This window comes from Cynocephalus volans, chromosome 8 (genome assembly GCF_027409185.1).
Source record: "Cynocephalus volans isolate mCynVol1 chromosome 8, mCynVol1.pri, whole genome shotgun sequence".
Lineage (NCBI taxonomy): Eukaryota > Metazoa > Chordata > Mammalia > Dermoptera > Cynocephalidae > Cynocephalus > Cynocephalus volans.
In genome coordinates, this window is record NC_084467.1 from 64,473,685 (window position 1) to 64,498,501 (window position 24,817).

Genomic DNA, 24,817 nt, shown 5'->3' on the forward strand with positions numbered 1-24,817 from the left:
AAGTGTGAGGCCCTCTCATCTGTCAGCTTAAGTCAATTCAACAGAGGTGCTGAGACAGGCAGGGGGGTGGGCTCTGTGAATTAAGCTTGGTTGTGCTTGGGTAAGTGCTAAGAGTTTGGTTGTTTTCTTTCCCCAAAGGAGTATTTCCTAGGAAAAATCAAAATAAGGACAAGTTTATGTCTTTATTCTTTTTTTCCTTGACCTCCAACACTTAAAGAACAAATTAAGTAAAGCAAGATTTCAAAAGCACTACAGATCAGGTCAGATAGTGTGGAAGGGAGAAGACAAAACCTCAGAACCTATGAATCTAGCAAGGCATAGATGAGGGGGTATTTTAATTCCAAAGGAATTTTTTTGTTGGTGGTACTTTTATCCTGAGGCTAAAATGGCCACCAGAGGAAGGAAAAGAGATGCTTAACGGAAGACAGCACTAACACTCAAGCAAAGCACACTGAAATCTTCATTAAATGGGGTGTGGTAAGCAGAGTAACGTTTCCCCCCACAACCCCCCCCCACCCGCCCCGCCAAGATGTCCAGGTCCTATTCCCTAGAACGTGTGAGTATGCCTTTCCTAGAAAGGAAAGCAGCCCTGCTAATACGTTGATTTTAGACTAGAGAGAACCATATTGGACTTCTGACCTCCGGAACCACAAGATAATAAATTTGTATTAAGTCACTAAGTTTGTGGTAATTAACAACAGCAGCAACAGAAAATGAATATACTGGTATGTAGAAGGTTTATCTGAAGTTCCAAAAAGGAGTTTCGAAGTTCATTTACAATTCTTGGGGCAAAAAAGTAAGGCAAGAAAGCAGTGAGAAGATCCAAAAGGCACATTTATGTGTTAGAACTGTAACACATATTGCATTATCTTACTTAATCTTTTCAGCAGTGTTACGGATGTATCATCATCTCTAATCCATAGGTGAGGATCTTTTTAAAAAATAAAATAATTATGTCCTTCAACTAATTAAAATCCTCCAGTGGTTCCCCATCTCACATACACTAAAATCCAAATTGATCCTAACCTATGAAGGTCTACATCAGTAGTACTCAGAGTGTGGACCAATGAGTAGCATCACCTGGGACCTTGCTGGAACAGCAGCACCCAGGCCCTCGTGTAGACCTTTTCAATGAGAATCTCTCGTGATAGGGCTCAGGAATCTGTGTTTTAACTTGCAGTCCAGGTGATCCTTACCCACGACGGGTTCGAGAAGCACCACTCCACCTGATGTGCACTTCCCTGCTTCTCCAACCAAGTCTGGCACCATTCCCAGCCTTGGTCATGATGTGCCAGCCACACTGGCTTTCTTTCTTTTCCTAAACATGACATGTTTGCTCCCATCTTGGGACTTTTACATTATCTACTCCCTCTGCCTATTAGGCTCTTTCCTTAGAAATTTGCCTGTTGGCTAATGTCATTCAGGTCTTGAGATTTCTCGTCTTGAGGTTTCCCTGATTGTGAGCACATGAGTGTTTGAAGAAAAAGTGCTAATGGGACTGGCCCCCATTATTTCACCATAACCTGTCTCTGATTTGAGAAAATCAGAGATCCACCAGTCATGAATAGAAAATTATAGGTAAGAAAATGGACATTGGTTACTAACAATGTAGATTTAAGTTTTGCCACAAGTTTTAGCAATTCCAATCACAGTGGCTTTTTTTTCCCCCCTTGAAGGATCTGGTCTTGGGATGTTACCTTTGGAAACTCTTGTAGTGCTAGTAAATACCGTAATTTTTTCTATTTCATGATTTTGTATGCACTATTCATCTGAATTGTTTCAAAGGGAGGATTTGATAAGCAAGCACAGTTCTCAATATATACTGTCTACATTAGCTAGGTGTATGCTGAGCCATGTTAACTATGGATCCTTTGTGACAGATAAGCAGTTATGCCTTTTCAGTTCCTAAACTTTGCCATTTTTACAGTGAGTTCAGTTGCATTTCACAAGTCTCTTGGCAAGGTCTTTAAGGTTAACTCTTTTCCTCTTTTATAAATTAAGTTCAGTAGGCTATTTTTACAGTGAAGGCATGAAATAGTATCAAAATTTAATTCTGTTGAAAATCATTGGTTTACTCAGAGGGGCATTTAGCATTTTTATCCTTCACAATAATAGGTTCCTATTGCAATTAATAAATGTTGGAGGTGTTATATAACAAATATATTTCTGAGTTTTGTGACAGTTTAGGGTGGGCATTTCTGATCACTAGATAACTTTCTCCCAACTCCTAGGGCCTCAGAACCCTCTGCGTCCTGCCAGCAGATAGTATGGGAAAGTAGAGAAGCTCACCTGTTTCTTAAAGCCCAGACCTGGAAGTGACATCACTTTTGCTCATATTCTCTTGGTGAGAATGTGTCTCAAGGCCGCAATTAGATTCCAGGAGGATAGGGAAATGTCTCTGGGTGGGCAGCCATTCCTAGTGACAAAACCACCGTGTGAGTGAGGAGTACAAATACTGGTCAGCAGCCAGCTGTCTCTGCCATAGAAACCTATGTAAATTATCTTAATGCCGGGTTATACTGCAACTGCCAACCAAATGTAATGCTCAATTACAGCAAATACATCTTTCTTTCCTGGTTACCATATGTGCTTTTTAACCTTTAATCGTGACTTTGTTACATATTGCATAGCTCCCGATATTTCCTCATTTAGAAATTCTCATCTCTCTTATAATTGTTCAGCCACGTTGTAAGCTTCTTAAGGATAGGACCATAGTCACCTCGTTCATTGTATCTCCAGTACCCACCACAGTACCTGACATAGTGCTTCGTGTATAATAAAGTCTTAATAAGTTATTTTGAATGAATTAATAAATGAAAATACTAAATTCCTATTGCAATATATTATCTCTTAAGATATGTCCTATGTTGTAAGCTATGTCCAATCATTTTTTGGATTAGGGAGTGGGCTGAATAAATCAGCAAAAAATTAAGACCCTTTGTTCTTTTTGTCTTTTCATAAAGGGCATGATGCCATTGTCACACTCCTGAAGCATTATAAGAGACCACAAGATGAATTGCCCTGTAATGAATATTCCCAGCCTGGAGGAGGTACCTGCTTTCTTACTTAGTTTTCACTGTTGCGCAATATTATGCATAAAGCTACGTCTGTGTTTCTGTTACTGTCATTCTGGAGCCAGGGCGGAGGGCATAGCCTATGTCAGATTAGCTTTATTTTAGGAAAATTTATGTCTGGGGGAGGCTGATCATAAAGAAGCCTCCATTTAGGGTATTTTCTAACTCACCATTCTGCAATTTCTCCAAATTTAACATTTTCTGGACTTGATGTTTACAAGGCTTGTGCACAAGCAGGAAGGCCTGTGTAAGCTGAGAGCAGTCTTTTTCCATTTCAGTTCATCTATTAAGACAGGGTAGAGAACACTCATATTCAGACACAAATTAAATCTGCTGGAGTCTGGTCCACCCTGGATTTTTAAAAAATCTTTTTATACACTTTCTAAATAAACACTTGCTGTACAGTTTCAGTATCCAGAGAAAGATTGAGGTTTCAAGCAATAGTCTTACTTGGTTTCCTTAGCAAATTTCTTTTAACTGTTTCTTTTTATAATGTTGAAATTTTATGTAGAAAAAAATGATTGCTACTTTCAACTACATTATATGATTTGATTTCTAGATGGCTCCTATGTGTCTGTTCCATCCCCCTTGGGGAAGATTAAAAGTATGACAAAAGGTAATTATGATATGGGACGACTGTGATATCTTATTACTAATGATAACTATTGCCTCAGATATAACTTTAGATTATTTTTTACATATTACAAATGATGACTATTTTACACATATAAGCAATATTACCAATAGACCATTCTTCCCGTAATTACACCATTTCAGTTATGGAGACATAACAACAGTAAAAATGTCACATGAGTATTAAAGAAAGATCAAATTCTCATAGTGCTATTTAGATATTTGTATTTTTAATAAAATATAAATTAAAAATATTAATGTTTCCTTAAGAAGAATTGGGAATAGGTTTGCCTTAGAAAACAAATATTTGAAAAAAAAATTACTTATTTTCAAATAAGTATCCCAAATTACAAGTGAAACTTTGGGAATTTTTTTGAATGTATGGTGCATACAGAAATTGATACAATTGGATCAGTAAAGTAAAAAATGTTATTCATCTGTAAATTTATATTTAACTATTTGGAATGTGAAATCCTTTAAAATTATTTTTCGGTTTTTCAGAATGATTCGTGTGCTTATTTTCTGTTATTTAATTGGCATCCCTTTGAGGTTTAGTTTATGGATATTTGGCTAAGCCTATTGGGACAGATTGAAGGGATTGAACAGATAAGAACCTTCATCATGATGTGATATGGACTGTACCCCAGGCTTGGCATGTCATGCAGGCAAGGTGGTTGGTGATCAGATCAGGAACCTGATAACAAAGTTCGAGTAACCCAGACAGAGAACTAACATGTTTTTAATGCAGAGGAACAGAGATCATTTGTGATAAGGTTTTTGTATCTCCAAGAAGTCAATTACAGTTGGAAAATTAAATGTTACTAAGAAATGATGTTTTTGGTTAAGGGTACATATGCATTCATGTGTACACATCCACATATGCTTTTTAGCTTAAAAAATAATGACAATTCCTGTTTGCAGAAAAGGCAGATGTTCTCCTCCTAAGGGCTGGATTGCCTTCACATTTCCATCTTCAGCTCTCAGAAATTGAGTTCCATGAGATTATCGGCTCAGGTAACCTAAGAAAATAAAGGTCTGCTTTAGTTTAATGAGCTCAAGATAATATGTGTTTACTTGTTTCTCTTAAACAATTTTAGGTTCTTTTGGGAAAGTGTATAAAGGACGATGCAGAAATAAAATAGTGGCTATAAAACGGTAAGCAGGCAAATAAAAAAATTAGCATGCAGGTGGAGTTATGACCTTTGAGAAGCATATGCATGGCAAGCCCCTTGTTTGGATCCATCTGTTCACTGAGGATTTCCTTTTGCTGCCATTTCCAGTTATCGAGCCAACACCTACTGCTCCAAGTCAGATGTGGATATGTTTTGCCGAGAGGTGTCCATTCTCTGCCAGCTCAACCATCCTTGTGTAATTCAGTTTGTGGGCGCTTGCTTGAATGATCCTAGCCAGTTTGCCATCGTCACTCAGTACATATCAGGGGGTTCTCTGTTCTCCCTTCTTCATGAACAGAAGAGGTATGGGTCTTTTGGTCTGATTTATCTTTGGACATATCATTGGAATTATCCTTGCATCATTCCAGAGCTTTCTGACTGCATGAGCCTTCCTCTTCTGAAATTTCTTAATGCTAGAAAGTGTACCACTATAAACACGGCTAGTGTATGCCTAATAATTTTGTTACAATTAATAGAAATACTTTTGTGCTTCCCTAACAGGAATTCAATTGAAGGTAAGAAATTCAAGGAATTTAAATTGGCAACTGAAGCTTATAATAATTAGGCTAAATTTAACATACCAGTAAAACAGATATATGTAAGCTCAAAGTAAAATAACTACCAAGTATCACAGTATATATAAAAGAAAGTTTTAAAAAAGAATGGTCTTGCACAGGTCTAATTTGAATTCACTTCCTAGATTTATGCATATAATAATTAGAATGTGGTTCACTCAGTGATTAAAATAGATTCCATTTTTATATTATTACAAAGAAATCAAGTAAAATATTAAAATAAATCAGAAAATCTGGTATAATATTTTAAACAAGAAGTGTTATATATGTGAGTTAATCCATAATTAAGCATTTTCTAAACTAGAAAAGCTATTTTTCCAGATTTGTTGAATCTTTAGCTTAACCTTTAATAAAGAAAGATATGGTGTTGGCTTTGACCATTTCATTTCCATTCAATCTGTTTTTAAATTCTAGGATTCTTGATTTACAGTCTAAACTAATTATTGCAGTGGATGTTGCCAAAGGTATGGAATACCTTCACAACCTGACACAGCCAATTATACACCGTGACTTAAACAGGTACTTTTTTTCCACTAAATAATGAACTTAGAATTGTATAACTGACTAGGAGTCTAAAACAGATTTCAGAGAAGATACATTGTAGATTTAGGGCAGATCAGGTCTTTCTACCTAATCTGTGGGTAAGGGAACAGGCTACCATAAGTTTAGGGAATAGAGAGTTTTGCTATTATCTTTTACAGGAATAGAAAGCTGTATAACTGCTTTCAGGGATCTTTCAAATCTATGAAGAATGTCCAGAAACATAGTGATGTCTATAAGACAAACCAGCAAACTAGTTCCCAAGTCAATAAGGTCAGATCAAGGATTGATGATTTGATGATCAAGGATTTGAAAACGCAAACTGATGATTTTGAGTTTTAGGAGTATTACCTTGCCATCCCAATGATCTTTGCACGTGGTATTAAAACAAATGAGTAATCCTTCCAAGTTTTCTCTAGCTGTTACTCTTCATTTGTGGGGCAGTTGAATATACATTCTGTTGTCCTGTGAGTAAGTACAAGTTAGTTACCACCAGTTATACAGCAGGACCAAAAACATAAATGTTGATTAAAAGTGAAAATATAACATTTGTTATATAACAGGTATCAGTTTATATTTACCATTTTTGCTGCCTCTAATCTAACTTAAATGATTAAATTGCACCGAAAAATCTTTAAATTTTATGAAACACTGTGTTGTAGATGTCTTCAATATAAGAGTTCCAAAGTATTGCATCTAGTATTTGTGGACTATTTTCTAACAATTTTTAATCTAGTAACAACAACAAAACATTCGGTTTTTCAGATTAATGCGAATATTGCATTGTACATGGCTCAAAAGAGTATGGGTCCTTCCCCTCAGAGGGCTTCCTACAATCTAGTTGGGCATATAGGACATATGTCCAGAAAGCAACTAAATTTCCACTTTAGATAAAAAAAAGTAAGGGACAAAATGGTTAAGTAGCAACTTTCAAAGAATCTCAAGTAAGTCAAAGATCAAAGTGGAGTGGAATGCTTCCTGGAGGACATAGAGTTAAAACCAGACTTTGAAGAATAGGCATGAATTTTTTCTCAGTCTTTTCATAGTGTATTAACCCCTGCCTTCCCAGGGCACATTAAAAGAGATAAAGGGAAAGAAGCACAGCAGAGAGTGAGGGACTCAGACACTTGTTTGCATTTGTATTGAAATAATCCATTTATGTTTTTGTCTCCCCCATTACTCTGGACAACTCAGGGCTTCAAGGTCAAAGACCCTGCTCTCTTCATCTCACCTTTTTAGAACTGACCATAGTGTCACACAGAAATGTTCAATCAATGCAGTTTTAAGTGAACCAAATTCGCGGGGCATTTTTATGTATGTCATTTTATGATACAGTGGTCTAGGTACTTGAGGATAGAGTCTGACTAACTTGCCCAGTACCTTTTATAATTTTAAAGGAAAGAGGTTGTGAGCTTACTGATCAGCTCACAGAGAGGGGACACGTCTATATTTGGGTTTGTGGTTGCTGAAATTATGTAAGTGAAAGGAAAGAACCCTACTTTTCCCTCCTGGCAAACAAAGCCTCTTTGAGGCTTCTTACCACACACTTCTGAAAGTTAACTTCCATCGTCAGTATATATTAAGAAGTTGTTCAAGGAATGAGTAAGGAAGTGATTCTTTCCAATGATGATGATGAGAATGATGATAATACCCACCATTTATTTAGCACTTACCATGTGAAAGGAGCTCTGCCAAGCCTTTGTCATGCTCTCATTTGATCTCACAATGACTCTATAGTCATTATTACCTCCATTTTACAGAGAGGGAAACTGACTAAAGACTCTAAGTCAGAGGTTACATCTTTACAGTGTTCTTAGGACTATATTATGCCGTAAGACCAACAATAACAACAACAAAACCATGTCAGAAAAGAGAGATAGAAAGAGGCTGTTGATATTGGATGAGCATCAGCAATATTTATCAACTTTGTTTTGTGTACTTCAGTCCTTAGCAGGCCCAATTCCTGTGACCAAAACCATTTCTCACATCATCTCCTCGTGCTTCTGTGTTCCTGCTTTACTTCCACACCCAGTGTTCTGCTGTTGTAGAGTGGAGGTTGCATACAATTCATGACTATATGTTTTGTTCAGCCCATAGTGCTTAAATATTTTTTAAGTGTTCATAACTTTAAACAGCAATGTACTCTCTAATTTGCTGTAGACTTCACCACATATCCGCTTATACCTGGTCCAATTTATGCATTCATTTTACGGCATTTGAGCTTGCAAGTCTTGTTTTACAGCTAAATGCTTTAAAGCTTTTTATTTAATACTATCAGCTGTCTGCATTGTTTTGGAAAAGTACATTTTCCAAATTGTGTGACATTGAAACAGAAACATCACTGCAAACATATATGGATCAAATGAATAGTCTTCTCTGTACAAGTGTCAGTATCGTATATGGCATACAAACATCGTAAGGAATGAAGTAGTGATTCCTCCATCGCAAAGTGGCCATGACATTCTCATGAGATATGTATATGAAAGCATCTTATAAACTGTGAAGCACTATCCAAATCCCATTTGTTATTTCTCTTAATCCCTCACTCATTTCCTTATATGTTGGAGATGGAAAAACACAATATTCTCATACATACAGATTTTTCTTTTTATGTAGCACAACTGATTAGTTTGGGGTCTAGATCTGAGAAGCACTCACTGATAGTTTTTTACTCTCAGCTTATTCTGTTGAATATAAGAGAAAATAATTAGTGATCATTTTAAATAGCCAACTTTCCAATAACAAATGATAGATGACTTAAAAAGACAAGCTGGTAAATGCTAAAAGAACCTAATTTTCAAAATGACATTTAACTAAATTAGTGAAGACTTTAGGAAGTAGCAAAGAAAAATATTACTGATAGAAAATTTTACTAGTTTTTAATTTGTCATATGCATTTACTTTCAACTGAGCATAAACTATAAAACTCTTACATTTTAAAAAAAAGTAGAATAAACAAATTGTTTTCCAAATTTACTATTATACACTTGTACTCTTTAATTTGCCTGGATTATAGATTCCTACTCTCAGCTATTCCTTTCACTTGTGACTTCTCTAATAAGTAATTATACAGAAAGAATTTAGCATCCATTGGCAAATACCATCTTGAAGTGACTTCTGAATTCCCAAATGCAGACTAATTAACTGATTACATTGCAATACTTATAGAATCCTGCAAGAGAACTCATTAAAACTCTTGTGAAATCCTTGACAACACTTTTTCTGTGATTTTCTAGTATAAAACCAGTCATCACAAGTGGCATTTTAAATTTTGTCAAACAATTGTTTTTATTCATTTCCACTTTTTAAATAAGTGGATTAATTAACTATAAAACATTTATTAAATGCTTGATATTATCCCAGGACTGTACTGTGCCATGAGGATGCAGCTGAGAAAGACAGACCATAGCACTTTTTTTAGCAGAGCTTAGAACCTAATGAAGGGTTTTCCAAACTTTCCTGATCATAAGAATGATGTGGGACACTCGTTTAAAAAAAGAAAAACAGATTCAAAGACTTTCTTTTTGAAGGGAATGATTCAGAATGTCTTAGGTTGGGCCTGAGAAACTATATTTTTAACAAGACTGCCAGTTCTTAGTATTAAGCAAGGAGAGGAAAAAACATTGTTCTAGGGTCATGGTTCTATACTCTGGCTGCACATAATCTCTAAGAGAACAAAAATCCTCGGGCTGATTATATCTCCAGATGTAGAGCCCAAGTATCATTTGAGAGAGAGCACTCCAGGTGATTCCAATATGCAGGCAAGATTAAAAACCACCTTCTAGTCCGATGCCAATGACTCCTCTTAACCACTTGCCATACAGTTTTATCTTTCTCTGATACCAGAGTGATGTGGAAATATTAGGAAATCGAGTCACACTGTAACTCAAAATGTTTTGAAAACCATTGCCCTAAATACAGTATAATCATTATTCATTCAATAATATGTGCAAAGACAGATATTCATGGGCCCATGTTACCTATGATACAAAGGAAGTCCCAAGATCCAGCAGTTTCCACAGAAGTTGTGCTATCTATACCAGGCCATTCTGGAGCCTCTAATTTATAATTCATGGGTGATACTAGAAAGTTCCCAGGAGTGTAGAATCTTTATGGGCAGCCAAAGCAGAAATAAAAGCTTCAATATCAGACAATTGTAGTGCACACAGTTCATGTGGATATTCAAGGCTATGAACTCTAGAAGAATACAGAATTATATGTAATAAATAGATACATATACATAGGAAAAGATTCATATATATGGGTATGTGTGTATTATGTATTGTAAAGCTGGGGCTAGGGCTCACAGACCCCTCAAGCCCATTGTACAGACTGGGTCACAAACCCTTCACACGCAGGTCTATGAGCTAGGTAATATGAAAAGGTCCTGGGAGCCGTGAGTACGAAATTAATAGGCTTTATTCAGAGTTGGCAACAGCCACCCTAGTGGCCTCCTGGAGTGTCCTGAGAAGCACCATGTATCAGAACCGTTAGTCCTTCATACTTAAGTCCATAACCCAGGACACCTGGATGCACATGCGCAATTACATTAGACAATAACCAAGGAACACCTGCATACACGTGGATATTTACATCAAATGTTCGGCAAGATTCAGAACATCTGAGGAACCCTGACCATTTTCCTGTTTTTCCCAACATATATCAATGCACATATAAGCATACACATTTCTGTATGTTTTTGTGATGCTTCTAGCCTTTTTAAAATGGAGTTGTGAGGGAATTAAACTCTATGGAAATTGAGTTGAGGGATGAGTTTCAATTCTGCCAAGGAAAAGAAACAACAATTACCATTTGGGATGCATAAAAAGAAGTTAATTTGTTACATACAATAGATGCCTTAGGGATTAGGGCCTCAGGGCTTAAGGACTACCTGTAGTTCTGAAATTTTTATGTACAAAATTGTGATCTGACTTCAAATTTCCAAATACATTTTTTTAAAAAAAATCCATCGGTTGCAATTAGTGTCAATTTCATCACTGCTTTGAGTAATAAAAAACTAAACTATACAATTTATTAGTATTTCCACAACAAAATTTGGATTAGTTAGTTAGGGTAGCTTATCTGCTGCAACAAAAGGCAGCACAATGTATAATAGTTGAAACACAGTAGAAGTTTGCATCTTGATTATGTGGACAAACAAGTAGTTGGGGAGGTCCCTATTCATGAGGTCACTCAGGACTCATCTTCAATATGTGACTTCCAGGGTCTCCTTGGGGGTCATCCTAATTCAAGTGAGCATAAATGGGATGAGAATATATGATATGCATGACGTGTTTTATGGCCAGGCATTAGAGTGGCACACATCACTTCTAGTCACATCCCTATGGCTAGAGCTCAGTCATATGACCATGCCTTACTGCACAGGGTACTGGGAAATGTAGTCGAGTTGTGTGCCCAGAAGAAGAGGAAGCAAGTTTTGGTGGGCTGCCAGTGGTCTGTGCTACATTTACCCTGTGTACGCTGATGATAACAGTTACTAGGTGCTTTGTAATCTTTGAAAAGGCTGGTCTGGATTTGCATGAATCAGCTACACAAATATAACATTAGCTGCATATTAAGTATTTTTATAGTTTATAAACACATTTTCACAATTTAAAAACTAATACCAGTAATTGGAAAAGGTAGTTAAAATTACTTCATAAAGCACATTACATATAAGTTAATTTTGAAATAACTCTTCTCATTCACTTCTGTTAGTTAAATTTAAAAACATGAGAGTAGCTTTGTCCTTGAATCAAAATATGGCTCAAGAGGAAAAACATTTAACTGTAAAATGGTAGGAAACAGATTATGTAAATTAAAAAAACATAATAGAGTTCCATGTACTCTAGGTCAGTGAAAACACCACACGTGTGTGCATGCACACACGCACGCCCATGTTATTCTTTGAGTGAAAATTGAAGCACAGAAACACTATGATCACTGCATTCAGAGAGCCTTGTTGTACCACATCCAACAGAAGGGGCTCCGTAACCATTTACTTCTACAGATTAGTCCTGTATATGAGCTTTGCTTAAGTGTTGAAGTCCAGTCATGATTTCCATGCCCATTTCTGGGATGCTTAGTATCCACTTGAAGTCAATCCGTCTGTTCTCAGCTCCTTGAACTTTCAGAAGAGACAATGAGTTCCCTCCGACTCTCAGTTTCCTACTCACTATTTAAACAAAAATTCACCATCCAACTCGTCCTGGTTTTCTCTGAGGCTATATTCACCACTCCCTCCTCACCTAATTCTCATAATTTCCACAGGGACAGCTAAATCCCAAAGATTCCCATTACATTTCACTTTGGTTAAGGTTCTCCAGCCTGAACCAAATTAGCAGACCACTTCCCCTCCCCTTCTCCACTACTTGAATGTCCTTTAGTCCTGAGTTGTCATCTCTCTGTAATCCTACAGAAATAACTAAAGTTTCCTCCCAGGGCCAGTTAAAATATTCTTCCTCTCTCAACATCCTCCATTAGAATGTCTCATTTAATTTTAGCTGTGTTCACTAATTCTAAAGATAGTGCTCTTACTTAACACCCCATTAAGTAAATTCCCTTAGACACAACCCCCTTTAAATCAAAACAGGTATAATTCAGTCAGAGGAAAACTCAGTCGTTTTGCTTACAGTGTCATATTGTTCACACAAACCTGGTCAGTCCTACCATCTCTAGCTGTGGCTTCCATCAGAATTGTTCCCTCAATCGTCCCATTCAGACAAATCCCTCATTCTCACATTTTAGAGGTGGGTTCTAAGCAACCATATGCCATTTGAATTATGTGCGGTGCAAATAAATCTAGTACCATCACCCAAACGTCTAGGGTCTGTATGTATCACTGAACACAGAAAGTCAGGGACTAATTTGGCCAAAAACAGGAATTTTGTGGTACCAAAATTCATTTTTCATTTGATCTAAAAACACAGCTACTTTACACTGGAACCTGGCTTCAGGATTCTTATTGCAAGGCTTGTGGTGAAGTGTTTCACTCTGCTGCCTCTTACCTTAATACAATGTAGCCATACCGCAAAGCCAGCCAATGCAGAATTCCCAAAGCCAGGGTGGCAGGAGTGCCTTCCCTGTAACAGTGTTCCCTTCCTTCACCTAAGGGCTGAGCATGGAGGAGCAGAAGTGACGCCCCTCTTGATCCTCTAAAACCTTTCAAATGCTTTCTTGAGACTGGTGGTGAACTTATTGGCCTGCAATTTTCTGGTGTTACTGGTTCCTTACATTGCCATTTTCCATTCCTCGGGGACATAGCCTGTATAAAGTTGGCTTTTGAAAATGTCAACAAAGGCTTTCCTCTGTTGGTCTTCATTTCTTCTCTGCTCTCATTTCTTGGGAGGTACCACAAATGCCCTCTTGGCACCTTGTCAATTTCCTAAGCAGCTAACCTTTCAGTAATGATATTCATGCTGCCTTGTGGTAATCTGTGCCTTTCTCACTTCATCATGTTAAACTCTTGCTGGCTGAGATTCATTCATCTTGTTGTGTTCTTAAGATCCTGAAGTTTAATTGAGTACAACCTGACAAGGGACCCAGAGCCAGAATTTTTAGCTAATAAATGAAAAACAATCTTAATGGGTGGTTATTTCTTTCCTATTGATTGAATTTCCAATTGCTAGCTATACCGTGAATTTGGCCGAAAAAAAAAGATATACCGATAATTGTAAACGTCCTTGCCTCATTTGATACTTTCTATTTGAAAATCCTCCCTATTGACCTTGGGAGCAACTTCCCAGATATATTGATCCTCTCTGGCTGGGACTGCAGCATGGATATCTCTGGGGATCTGTGTTAGTGTGGGCTACAACCCCATTGGAAAACCACAGGATGAACTAATTGAGAGCACAGGTTCTAGAGCCTGACCATGCATGTTCAAATCCCAGCTCGGCCACATCTTATCTGTGTCCTTGGGCAATTTCTTTAACATATCAGTTTTATAATTTGTGATATGGTATCAATTATACCTACCTTATTATACTTAAATGAGAAAAATGTATTAGCTATTATTATCATTATTTTTCTTTATTTTTCTGTGAGAATATTTTCACTACTTAATATTCTTGTATTCCTGACTTTCTTTACTGAATTAAATATTTCTAAGGGATTATTTCTCCTTTTCATTGTATTAGCACGAGCTTTGCTTATATTATCTCAGATGGATCATTTCTTCTTGTCATAAAGATCTGGGGGAGACCTGGATTGGTTGACTATAGATGTTTTTCTATGAAAGGGATTCAAAAATCATATATTACTGCTTTCCTTGAGACCTCTCATCCCTTCGTGGTTCAAACTTTCATCGGGGATTCAGTCTGACACTCCCATTAGGTAGATGTAAATCTGGAACAGATCTTGAATAAAAGCATAGCTGAGGGTTGACAAGGTTATTTTATTATCCAAGATTCTTCTAGTGATTCTTCCTCCTAGGGCTCATTCACAAACTTAAGCATACAATTTAAACACCAGTCATTAAGTCGTACAACAATCATTTCTTGGCAACATAATGGTAGAGAAGGGGAAGTGTTATCACACGCACATTACAGAGGTGAAAAAATACAAGCTGAAGAGGCCCTATTTTTGCAGAGGAATATGGGGCATCTATGTGATAGATGGCGGCTTTCCTTCCCTATGGCCAACCAGCTCTCAGTGACTCAACTCAGCACTTGTCCTTCTCACCATAAAGAGCAGGGAAGGATGTTTTCAAAATTAACATTGAGAAGGTTGCCCATTGTACTTTCTTCAATAGTCAGAGAAAAGAAATAATTCATCCCATCACACCTTCTTGATTCCAAGAGACAATCATTTTTTCTCATTTCTACTTTCTTACTGTGTCACTGGTGTTCTGTCATTTGACTTCTTTCTGCGTCTGATTCCTTATTCGCAAAATGGAGTTAGTGATACTTATGTCTCCCTGTTCACAGAGATACTCTTGTGATTAATAGGGGTGCCAGGATGGCAGTAAATGGAGGACTTTAGAGAAATATTCTACAAGAGAAATTTGAATATAATTGATTTTAATTGCATTACGTAGAATTACCAGAAAGTCTTGGACTAAGATTCATTTTGGATCCAGCTGCTGGGTCAGTACTATTTGTAAAGTACTCTGGATTATCCTTCTCCAATTGAAGGTGACAGGTTTTGTAGTTACTAAATGGTGTGGGAAACAACATACTTCTTTTCTAAAAGGCTTACAATTACCTTGTCCAGGATGGAGAAAAGAACATGCAAGCCTCACAGAATGAATTAGAACTCTTTAATCCTGGAGGGACGGTCTTTGTATCAATTATGCTTCAAGCCTTGTATGGGAAGAACTGTATGCTCAGTCACTAAACCCTCATTTAACGGCTTTAGCAACCTACCGAATGTTAGTGAAAAGCATGCCTAGCACCATAGATGAAACAGCCTTAGGGCATTGGTGATGTCTGCCTTCTTTTCTTTTGGGAGGGAAATCCTCCTTCTAAATTCTAAAAATAGCAGTTGGCTTTCATTACATCTATTCAGTGTTAAGGGTCTGCAGATTTTAACTGACCCCTTTCTTTGGGAATGGAGCACATTTTAATAGGCTTTTCCTGTCTGTGGTCTCTGAAAGATTTAGCTTCTGGCAGGTCTCCTGAATTGCTGGGTTTTGGAAAGGAAAGGATTGATTACAGGCTTCTTCTAATTCCTTCTCTTTCTTTAGTTTCTTTTTTCTCATTTCATACAAAGAATGAGAAAGACATTCTGAGTCTCCTTCTAGTGAGATATAGGTGGCCTTACGGCTAGACATTTATCATGAACTTTGATTAACTTCCTCTGGGTTTGACAAAGTTTCTTCTTTTTTGCTTCCTAAATCTGAGGCTAGAGAGCTGTTATTTGCCAAGCTAGTTTTTCAGCACTGTAAGCAGTAGAGAGAAAACAAGAGTTTTGTGGATGATGTGTTCCGTTTTTTGGCTTTCTTGGTTGAACTGCATCTACAGCCTCTATCTTTTCTGAAAGGGTACATACAATAGGCTTTATCGCGTGCTGTTCCCTCTGAGGGAACCGTCCGCCCCTCCTCTCCCTTCCTCTTGATCCTCTTCTCCTCCGTGCCCCTCCTCACCTCTGCTCCAAAAGGCTTGTCTCCTAACTCCTCTTTATCCCCAGTGCCTCCTCCAGGAAGCCCTCCTGCATGTTCCCACAGTACCCCATGCTCTTGCTTATCTCCGGATAGCACTTTTTACTCTATTAAAATTGTTCATGTACTTGAGTGCATTCCCTACTACACACTGACCTTAATCAGGACAGGGGCTGTGGATTTTTCACCATATTATTTCCAATGCTTAGCACAGTCACTGGGCCCTAATCAAAATTCAATTAATATTTGTCAAATGCATGAATGAACTAATAAAAATTCAAGGAATATAAGAATAACATGTATTAATATTTCTTTGTGCCAGGAATTGAACTTAATGCTTCACAGGCATTATCTAATTAAATCCTCATAATTCTATAGGATGACATTTTTAAACAGTTAACAACAGAAATGCTTAAAGAGACTAAGCAAATTACCAAGGTGGTAAAGCAGTTAAGTGACAGATGAAGGTTATTACCCATACTATATAGTCGTATATTCCTATATATATATACAGTCATTTAGTCCCTTAAAACAGTGGCAGCTCTGACTGAACAGCAATGTAATATATTTTTGCCTTACCAAAGGAGCCGTACTTTATAGATTCATAGCAGAAATGAGAAGGTAGTTCTCACTTAATATTGGACAATTCTGTGGCATTTCTTTTGCTCAATTAAAACTGCTATTACGCAAGCCACTTACCTGGCTATTTTGTGTTATAAATATTTATTTGCATGCTAGTCATTAATGCCTGTTTCAAAACATAGTGAGAAAAGAAAAGGCAATCAGTTGTTTGACGGATCTGATTTTCTGATCTACTCAGGTGAAAAGTTGGTCAAACAAACTGGTTTTGCCGTGTAGCTGTAGCCCAAGACTGCCGGACGATGCTCAAGAAAAGTACAACCACCTGAAACTGTAGTGATTTCTCGTCACTACTGACCATTTAGATTTGAACCAATACTTGCCTTTTCTAAATCGATTGATTTTCCTTCTCGCAGGCAACATTTTTATTTTCCAACCTGCAGCATTGCTATGCCTGACTGGAATATTTTTGCATTTGATTAATGTTTTCATTTGACTTTCAATGAGGCCTCAAAACAGTTTGGCTTGTCACAGTCAAATTATTTAAATATTCCTCTGAAAAGAGTATGTGGGAACTAAAATCAGATTCATGTGAACCTGAAAAAACAGTGGCAACATTTCGTGAACTTGTTACATCTTTGTGTCTAAATTAATCATTTCACAATTTTGTTTTATTTTGATGCTCGGCTTCTTAAATATAGTGATTACTGGATGCCTTAATGGAAAAGTTTTAATTTTTAGCTGACCCATAAGTTGCTCTCTGACAAGAATTATGTTCCTTTTGTGAATATTCATGTGGTTTCAACAGCACCAATATATTATGCCTTCTACTTAGATTAGTAAAAATTTCCTTTGGTTTCTTTACCATAAATACCTAAGCTGTCCTTCTCAGTTCTCAGTTAATCTTCACTCCTCCTAGTTAGTCAGAATTATCCCAACTATGAATCGAAATATGGTCAGCATTTTCTGTCTGTATTCAACTTATACCATAGGAAAGAAAGTACACGTAACAGAGTACAAACAATTTTATTCCATTTGTATACAATTTTAGAAAATGCAGACTAACCTATAGTGTCAAAAAGAAGATGGATGGTTTCCTGGGGCTGAGGGCTAGAAAGGGTAGACTACAAGAGGGTCAAGGAACTCTTTTGGGGTGACAGAAATGTTTTGCAGGAGTATAAATCTGTTACAACTCACTAAATTGCAGTTAGTCTTTAAATAGATGCAGTTCTTCCTTCTAATGTTGATATAGTAAATTGCCTAAAATAGGTGGTAAATACAATAAAGTAAAATTCTTAAAAGGAGATATGCAAAGTCATATGAACCGGCACCTTTCTAATCATGAACGAAAGGTACTTGTCCTTTTTAAAACTTTAAAAAGGAGAAACAATCATTTGCCAAGTAATCTCACTGAGGATATCAAAACCAATTTCAGCTAAAGGAAAAGAATCAACATAACTGAGTTGGAAGAAAAAAGGTTTACTCAGATGCCATCAATGAATACAAATTTGTATCACGCTAAGGTCAAGGTAACTGTCTGCAAATGTTAGCGTTCGGTAAAAGGACTGTGCACATTGACAGGAAGAGAGATAAGAGAGTGTTTTTGAGACCATGTCCTCAACCTCTGTTCATTCTTGCTGGTTCTGGTCTGATGCAAAAAATATTCAGTACCAGCATCTACTCCTTAACCAAATATGAAAGTGCGTATATTGAATGACAAAGAAAAGGCCAAAAGTGTTTACACAGCATCAAAAAACTGGTGTATTGAAGAAATTAGACCTCTTAAGTATTACAAACTGGCAGATACAACATCTGAAAAGAAAAAACCTCTGCCCTAAAATCATTCAGTTTATTAAAAACTATGTGCTATCAGATATGCAGCATTAAATGTAGCTCATACAGCTGCAGCTAGAATGGCTTTTTCCTTTTCCAAAATACTGTTTATGAAAGAAGCCATCTTAGAATATAATGAGAATTGATGGTTATGACTCAGAAAAGATACAATAAATTAATTAATTTACAATCAAGTGACATTATATAAACAATATAACTCATGCAAGAAATACAAAATCAGACTTCATCTTCAAAATTAGAGTTGTGAGGCACTTCTACATGGTCTCAACAAGTGACTCATAAACTGAATCTTCCCATGATGATATTAAATGACTCAGGAAGGTGAGTAGCTCAGATGGTTCTCATATGGGCAGGACATTATTTATTTTGTTAACCTTCGCTAGATTCTAAGCATCTTTACTCATTGTCAGGGCAAGGAAGACTCAGCCATTTCAAAGAGCCATTTCTTTACTTATAAATGTTAAAATTTGTATGCACAGGCTACATGTATGTATTACCTATATACATACTTATGATTGGCAAATACATTTAACAGAGTTTTTGCTGCAAAAATAAGTACTCAAGGAAGCTGGAATTGTCTAGCTTCATACCCTTACCTTTGTTCAAATGTCTCAACAATTTGAAATTACAAATATTTTATATATGTTTTCTATTTTGCTTCACATTTTTCAGAATATTTTAAGGAAAAGTATAGCTTGTTGATACATAAAACCTACCATAGTGAGACTATAAGTAGAATATACTGTAGGAGAATGTACTATGTACATAAGGAGAATATACTATCGATCAACAAAACAAACAAAAGCAAGTAAAGAAACAGACAGGTAAATAAAATTAACAACTGTTAATTCAGCATTTGATTAGTGAAGTGTTATGAAAGTCATAGTTTGGACAAATGCTTGTATAACCAACAAAAATATACAACTTTATAGACAAGAAGTTTCTGCTTTTGAGGCTAGGATTCCAAAACTGGGATTTGTTACAAAAACAGAAGCTTTGGGAGTTTTCAAATCGCAGTCATTCTCTCAAAAGTTGGTCTTGGCTTGCCCACACAAGCTTTCAGTATCATTTTTATAGAAGAAGTTACCATGGGATTTATCCAACAGTGCAGAGACCTACAATCAAGACAGCAGTTTTAAGAGTAGTGGTAGAATAAAAGAGAACCTGTAGCCATGGTATGGCAGAAAGACTGTGCACTTTGAAGTCAGAGAGATGGAAACTTAGTCCCAGCTCTGCCACTTCCTAACACTACTTTGGTTGACAAGTTATTTCTTTTTTTTTTTTTTTTTTTTTTTTTTTTTTTTTTCCCGTGACCAGGGAGTGCACCGGTCATCCTTATGTAGGATCCGAACCCGCGGCGGCGGGAGCGTCGCCGCGCTGCTAGCGCAGCACGCTACCGAGTGCGCCACGGGCTCAGCCCCTGACAAGTTATTTCTAAAATCTGTTTCTTCATTTATAAGATAGGGATGGTATCTACCTCATGGTATTGTTTTAAAATAGCCAGCACAGACTGGCACATAATAGATAATCAATAAATGTTAGTTTTTGGTACCTTTACCTAAAATGGTTCCAGAACTTGCTTGCATGTATGTTTATCAAGGTTGCAACTCTCATATCTTAGCTACAAATAACAGCTGCAAGGAACATCTCTAAAGAAGAATACTTAGCAATTCTTTTCCATCTTCCTGCGCTCCCACTCAGCAAATATTCTTCCTCTAGATGGTCATGATATGCTTTAACTCCACTAATCATACTGAGAAAGAGAAAGAGGAGAAAAAGGAGGAGGAGGAAAATGGAGAGATGATGGCAATGCAAAGAAAGAACTAGCCCAAAGGTCAATATTAAAAATATACCTTCTCACAGTCAAATCATCGTCAGTCTCCCTCTCCTCATCTCTTAGGCAACGTTAGACCTTGACTTCACGCAGCCACCTGAGACCTAGTTAGGTAAGAAGGAAACATTGGGTCACATAAATAATTCATAGATGGATAATTGAGAATTGACACTATACTACTTTTATTACTTTTTTAAATCTTGGCTTAGATGTTCTGACTTACCTGAAAAAAACAACAATGGACATCGTTCTCATATTTGGACATTTTCATGGTATTTCATTATTTTATTTTGACTTTTGGAAAATATGCCATCAAACCATAGGTACAGAATCCCACTCTAAACTTCCACATTGCCCTGAAGAATACCTCTCAGGAGTGTTTACTCACCTCCAGGCTTCAAGTGGGACAACAGCTGGGAAGTTCAGGACAGTACAGGAGCTACTGTTCTTGCTAGGAATTACCATCTATGACATTCTCATGTTTCTGGAAGCAGGCAGCTAATACAAAACTTCAATCATCTTCAAAGCACCCAAGCCACTAAGAGTACTTTGTTGGGCAAGGAGAGCATGCCCCGCCTCACTGTCAGCCAATAGACAAGGGAATGGACCACACATTCAGGCACCATAAATTAATTTAAAAAAAAAAAATCTTTAGCAATGTTAATGGAGAGTGGCATAGTACAGGAGTATTTGCCATGGGTTAGGAGGAAATTAAAATAGACCAGACCAGAAGTAATAAGGGCCTGAACTGAGACAGTAACAATGGTAAAGCGAAGGAATGTAAGGATTATAGATTTATGGTAGGGGTGAAATGGACTGGCTCTGACGACTGACCCAAAGTGAGTGTGAGAAGGAGGAAGGATTGGAAGCTGTAAAGATTTCAGCCTAGGTGGCTAGGTAAATGGCTATATGTATGTTAGGATGCACAATGAGATACTGAAACTGATTTCAACCGTTTGTGTTTGAAGTGCCAGTGAAATAATCATCTTTACTTTGTAGAAAATTGTAAGCAATGTGGTATAGCACATTTGGAAATGGCCTGAATGTTACTTTCCTTTGAAAGCTTTCTCAGATCCACCTCTCCTCTTAGATCAGGTTAGGTGCTTCCTTTCTGTGCTCCTATGACATGCGTTTCCTTCCTTATCTTAGCAATTAATTTCCTTTATTGGAATTGCCTTTTTCATTCTGTCACCTCAGTTAGACTGTAGCCTTGGCAAGGGTCGGGACCATGACCATTTTGTTTACCTTAGTAGCATTACAACAAGCATAGGGCCCGGTACTACTGAATGATTAGTAGTGCTTTTGGAATCTTTACAAGTTGTAAAGGGCTAGATGTACATTACAAAGAGGTTATGGCTATGGCTATGAGATTAATTGACTTTTCTTCATGTAGAGTCCAATTAGAAATAGCAGTGGGGGTAAAAGATGATATAAGATGAAAAGCCATTAGAGAAAGGAGAGAGAGGTAGCCACCAGGATAAAAGGAAAAAAATTTTTAAAAGGAGACAATGTCACAAATGTTAAGTACCTCAAGAAATCCAGGGCACATGGGGAGATGACAATGATACTAGAGACCTTTGAAAGGTGGTGGATAGAGGATAGCACTGGCAGAGGAAAAATTAAGGATGCCTGTTATTATTTTGAAACTAGTAAGAGTTTAAGAAGAATGTAAAGAGCATCTTAATGATCTCTACAATCACTGAATTCTTTAATTCAGAGTTTTCCTAAAGGATGTGCTTTGGAATTCCAGTCAAGTGAGATATACCATGGAAAAAGGCTTTCTGATAAAGGAAGTTTGGTGAGGTTGAGTATTACCTCCCACTTTCAGAGATTCAGAAAATACCTTAGATGTTCTATAGTAATTGTTCAACTTCAACAAAGCATTTTACCAACTTTTTGACAACTTACCTGTTTACGTACCAGAGAAAATAATATTCCCTGAAATTTATTTTGAGATGTGCTGCTTTGTGTGACTGCAAACAGGTTTATACTATCTGATTATAAAAGGTATAGTAGTGTATGCTGTCAGTGTTTAACTCTGAATTCTTTCTGGTTCAGATGACTCTTTGGAAGTGATACATTCTTTGAATTTCATCAAAGTGCATCTTGTAGTAGTGATAACATCGTATGTTGACATTCCTTTATTCTACTAACATTTACTATGCACCTACTAAGTACCAGGCACTGTGCTTAGTGCTGAGGATACAGGATTAAACAAGATGGCAAATGTCCCTCCTCTCATGAAGCATACAGGTCAGATATGGGTAGGGGAAGTGTGGTGGGAGGAGACAGACAGTAAAATAAGTAAGCAAGGTAATTTCAGGTAATTATAAATAGTGTAAAATGTTTAGGTGTGATAGAAAGTTATTGGTAGTGGAGGGACTAGTTTTGATTGTTGGTCATGGAAGACTTCTCTGAGAAGGTGGTGTTTGAGCTGAAATCTGAATAACACAAAGGAGCCCCAGCCTGGTAAAGATATGAGTGACCGATGATTCCAAAAATCCAATGTCAGCAAGTGAAATATTCCTACATAGGAAAGAAATATATATATCCAGTATGCTTCAGTCACTTTGGCCTTTTTATAAATATGTAATATTTATAAAATATTACAATATTTATATAATATATATATACACACACACATACACACACACACACACATACACACACACACACACATACACACACCAACTCACACAAAATATATATAAATATATATATATGACTGAAGCATACTGGATAATGAAGAAATGATAGAAGATAAAATCAAAGTTTAGCAAAAGCCAGACCATGTATGGCCTTACATCCCATTTGGAAATTGAAATCTTACTTTGGATATGATAATAAGCCACCAAGATATTTAAGCAGGAGAGAAACATGATCTTATTTATTTATTTATTTATTCATTCAACAATATTTATTGAGTTTTTATTGATTACATACTATGTGCCAACTCTTTTTTTTGACACTGGAAATACTGTGGTTATGAAAACAGATCCTGCATTTATGGAAGTTACATTTTAGTAGATTAATACTTAACAAAAGCTATTCCGAATGTATTGTGGGGAATGGATTAATATGGGGCAAAAGTGGAATCTGAGAGAGCAGCTGAGAATCTATGATGATGCTGCAGGTCGGAGATGAAAGTGAACAGTGACAGTGGAGATGAAGAGAAATCAATAGATTTGGGGATTTTTTAGGTAGTGTCTACTAATTTGCTGATGGATCCACAGAATATGAGGGAAAGAAAAGAACTTGGCAGACACAGATGACATTTTTGAGATGTTATTTGGTAAATAGCTTTTGGGAAACAGAAACCAAGAGGTTTTTTTGTGGCCATTTTAAATTTGAGGTAACTATTAGATATTTAAGAAGAGATGTTACGGAGGCAGTTGCAAATGCAAATCTAGAGCTCAGGAGGAGATGAGTACTTAAGATATATATACTTGACACTCTCAGCAAATAGATGGTTTTTAAAAGCTATGGGGTATGTGAGATCATCTATGGAGAGAGAAAAGAAAGAAGAGGAGAGGACCTCAGAAGAGGAGCAGGTGTTTGTCAGAAGGTCTGACAAACAAGAAGGAAAACCAGGGAAAGATAGTGCTATAGGAGCATGTTTTAATTAGTAAGGAGTTATCTGCTGCTTCAAATACTACTGAGAATTTAAATAAGATGAAGACAGAATAGTATATTTGCCAAGATGAGAGTCACTAGGTACCTTGATTAGAACAGTTTCTATCAAGTGATGGGGACCTATAATAATAACAGTTACCACTTAACATAGTGCTTACTATATATGGCTTCCATCTAACTGCTTTACATATTTTACGTTTAATCATAATAACAATTCTATGAATTAGATACAATTATTATTAAATTTTAGTTCTGATAAACTGAGGCACAAAGGTATCAAATAACGTGACCATTTTATATTTCCTAGGTGACAGTTGCTACTATAGAAGCTAGGCAGGCTGACTCGAGCATCAGAGTCTTTAGTATTTCACTGTACTCTTTCTTTAAAATCCAACTAAAGTGGCTTGGGAGATAATGGAAAGTGGGGCAGAGAAGATAACAAACAGAAACTTTTCAAGAGGGTCTGAAGTCATGGGAAACTGAGAAATAGGCTTGTAATCAAGGGGCTGTGGGTCAAGGAGAGATTTTAAGGATGGAAGCTACTGGAGCATTTGCGCATAATGATGGAATAATCTGGTACAGAGGAAAAGTTGCTGTTGCAGGGTAGAAAGATCTAATTGTGTGAACAGAGTTCTTGCACTTGGCTAGGGTCCTGGCAGAGGTAAGGGCTCAGTACGAGTCTGCCGACTTACAATAAATTACTTAAACATAGCAAGTAACAGAACTGGAATTTAACTACTGATCTCTGACTCCTGGTTTTAGTTCTCAGGTCACTAGACCGTGCTGTCTCATAGCTCTTAGTCCAGTCTACTTCTCATCTAAAA

At 36.9% G+C, this 24,817-nt stretch overlaps 1 protein-coding gene across 1 annotated transcript in view; it reads left to right on the forward strand.

Annotated features, from left to right (window-relative positions):
• Positions 1-24,817, forward strand: part of TNNI3K (TNNI3 interacting kinase) — a 291,813-nt gene that overhangs the window by 123,075 nt on the left and 143,921 nt on the right. Inside the window, exons 12-17 of the mRNA XM_063104384.1 lie at positions 2,964-3,050; positions 3,634-3,690; positions 4,629-4,721; positions 4,805-4,862; positions 4,988-5,182; positions 5,869-5,973. Coding sequence (XP_062960454.1) covers positions 2,964-3,050; positions 3,634-3,690; positions 4,629-4,721; positions 4,805-4,862; positions 4,988-5,182; positions 5,869-5,973 — 595 coding nt within the window. The remainder of the gene's footprint in view (positions 1-2,963; positions 3,051-3,633; positions 3,691-4,628; positions 4,722-4,804; positions 4,863-4,987; positions 5,183-5,868; positions 5,974-24,817) is intronic.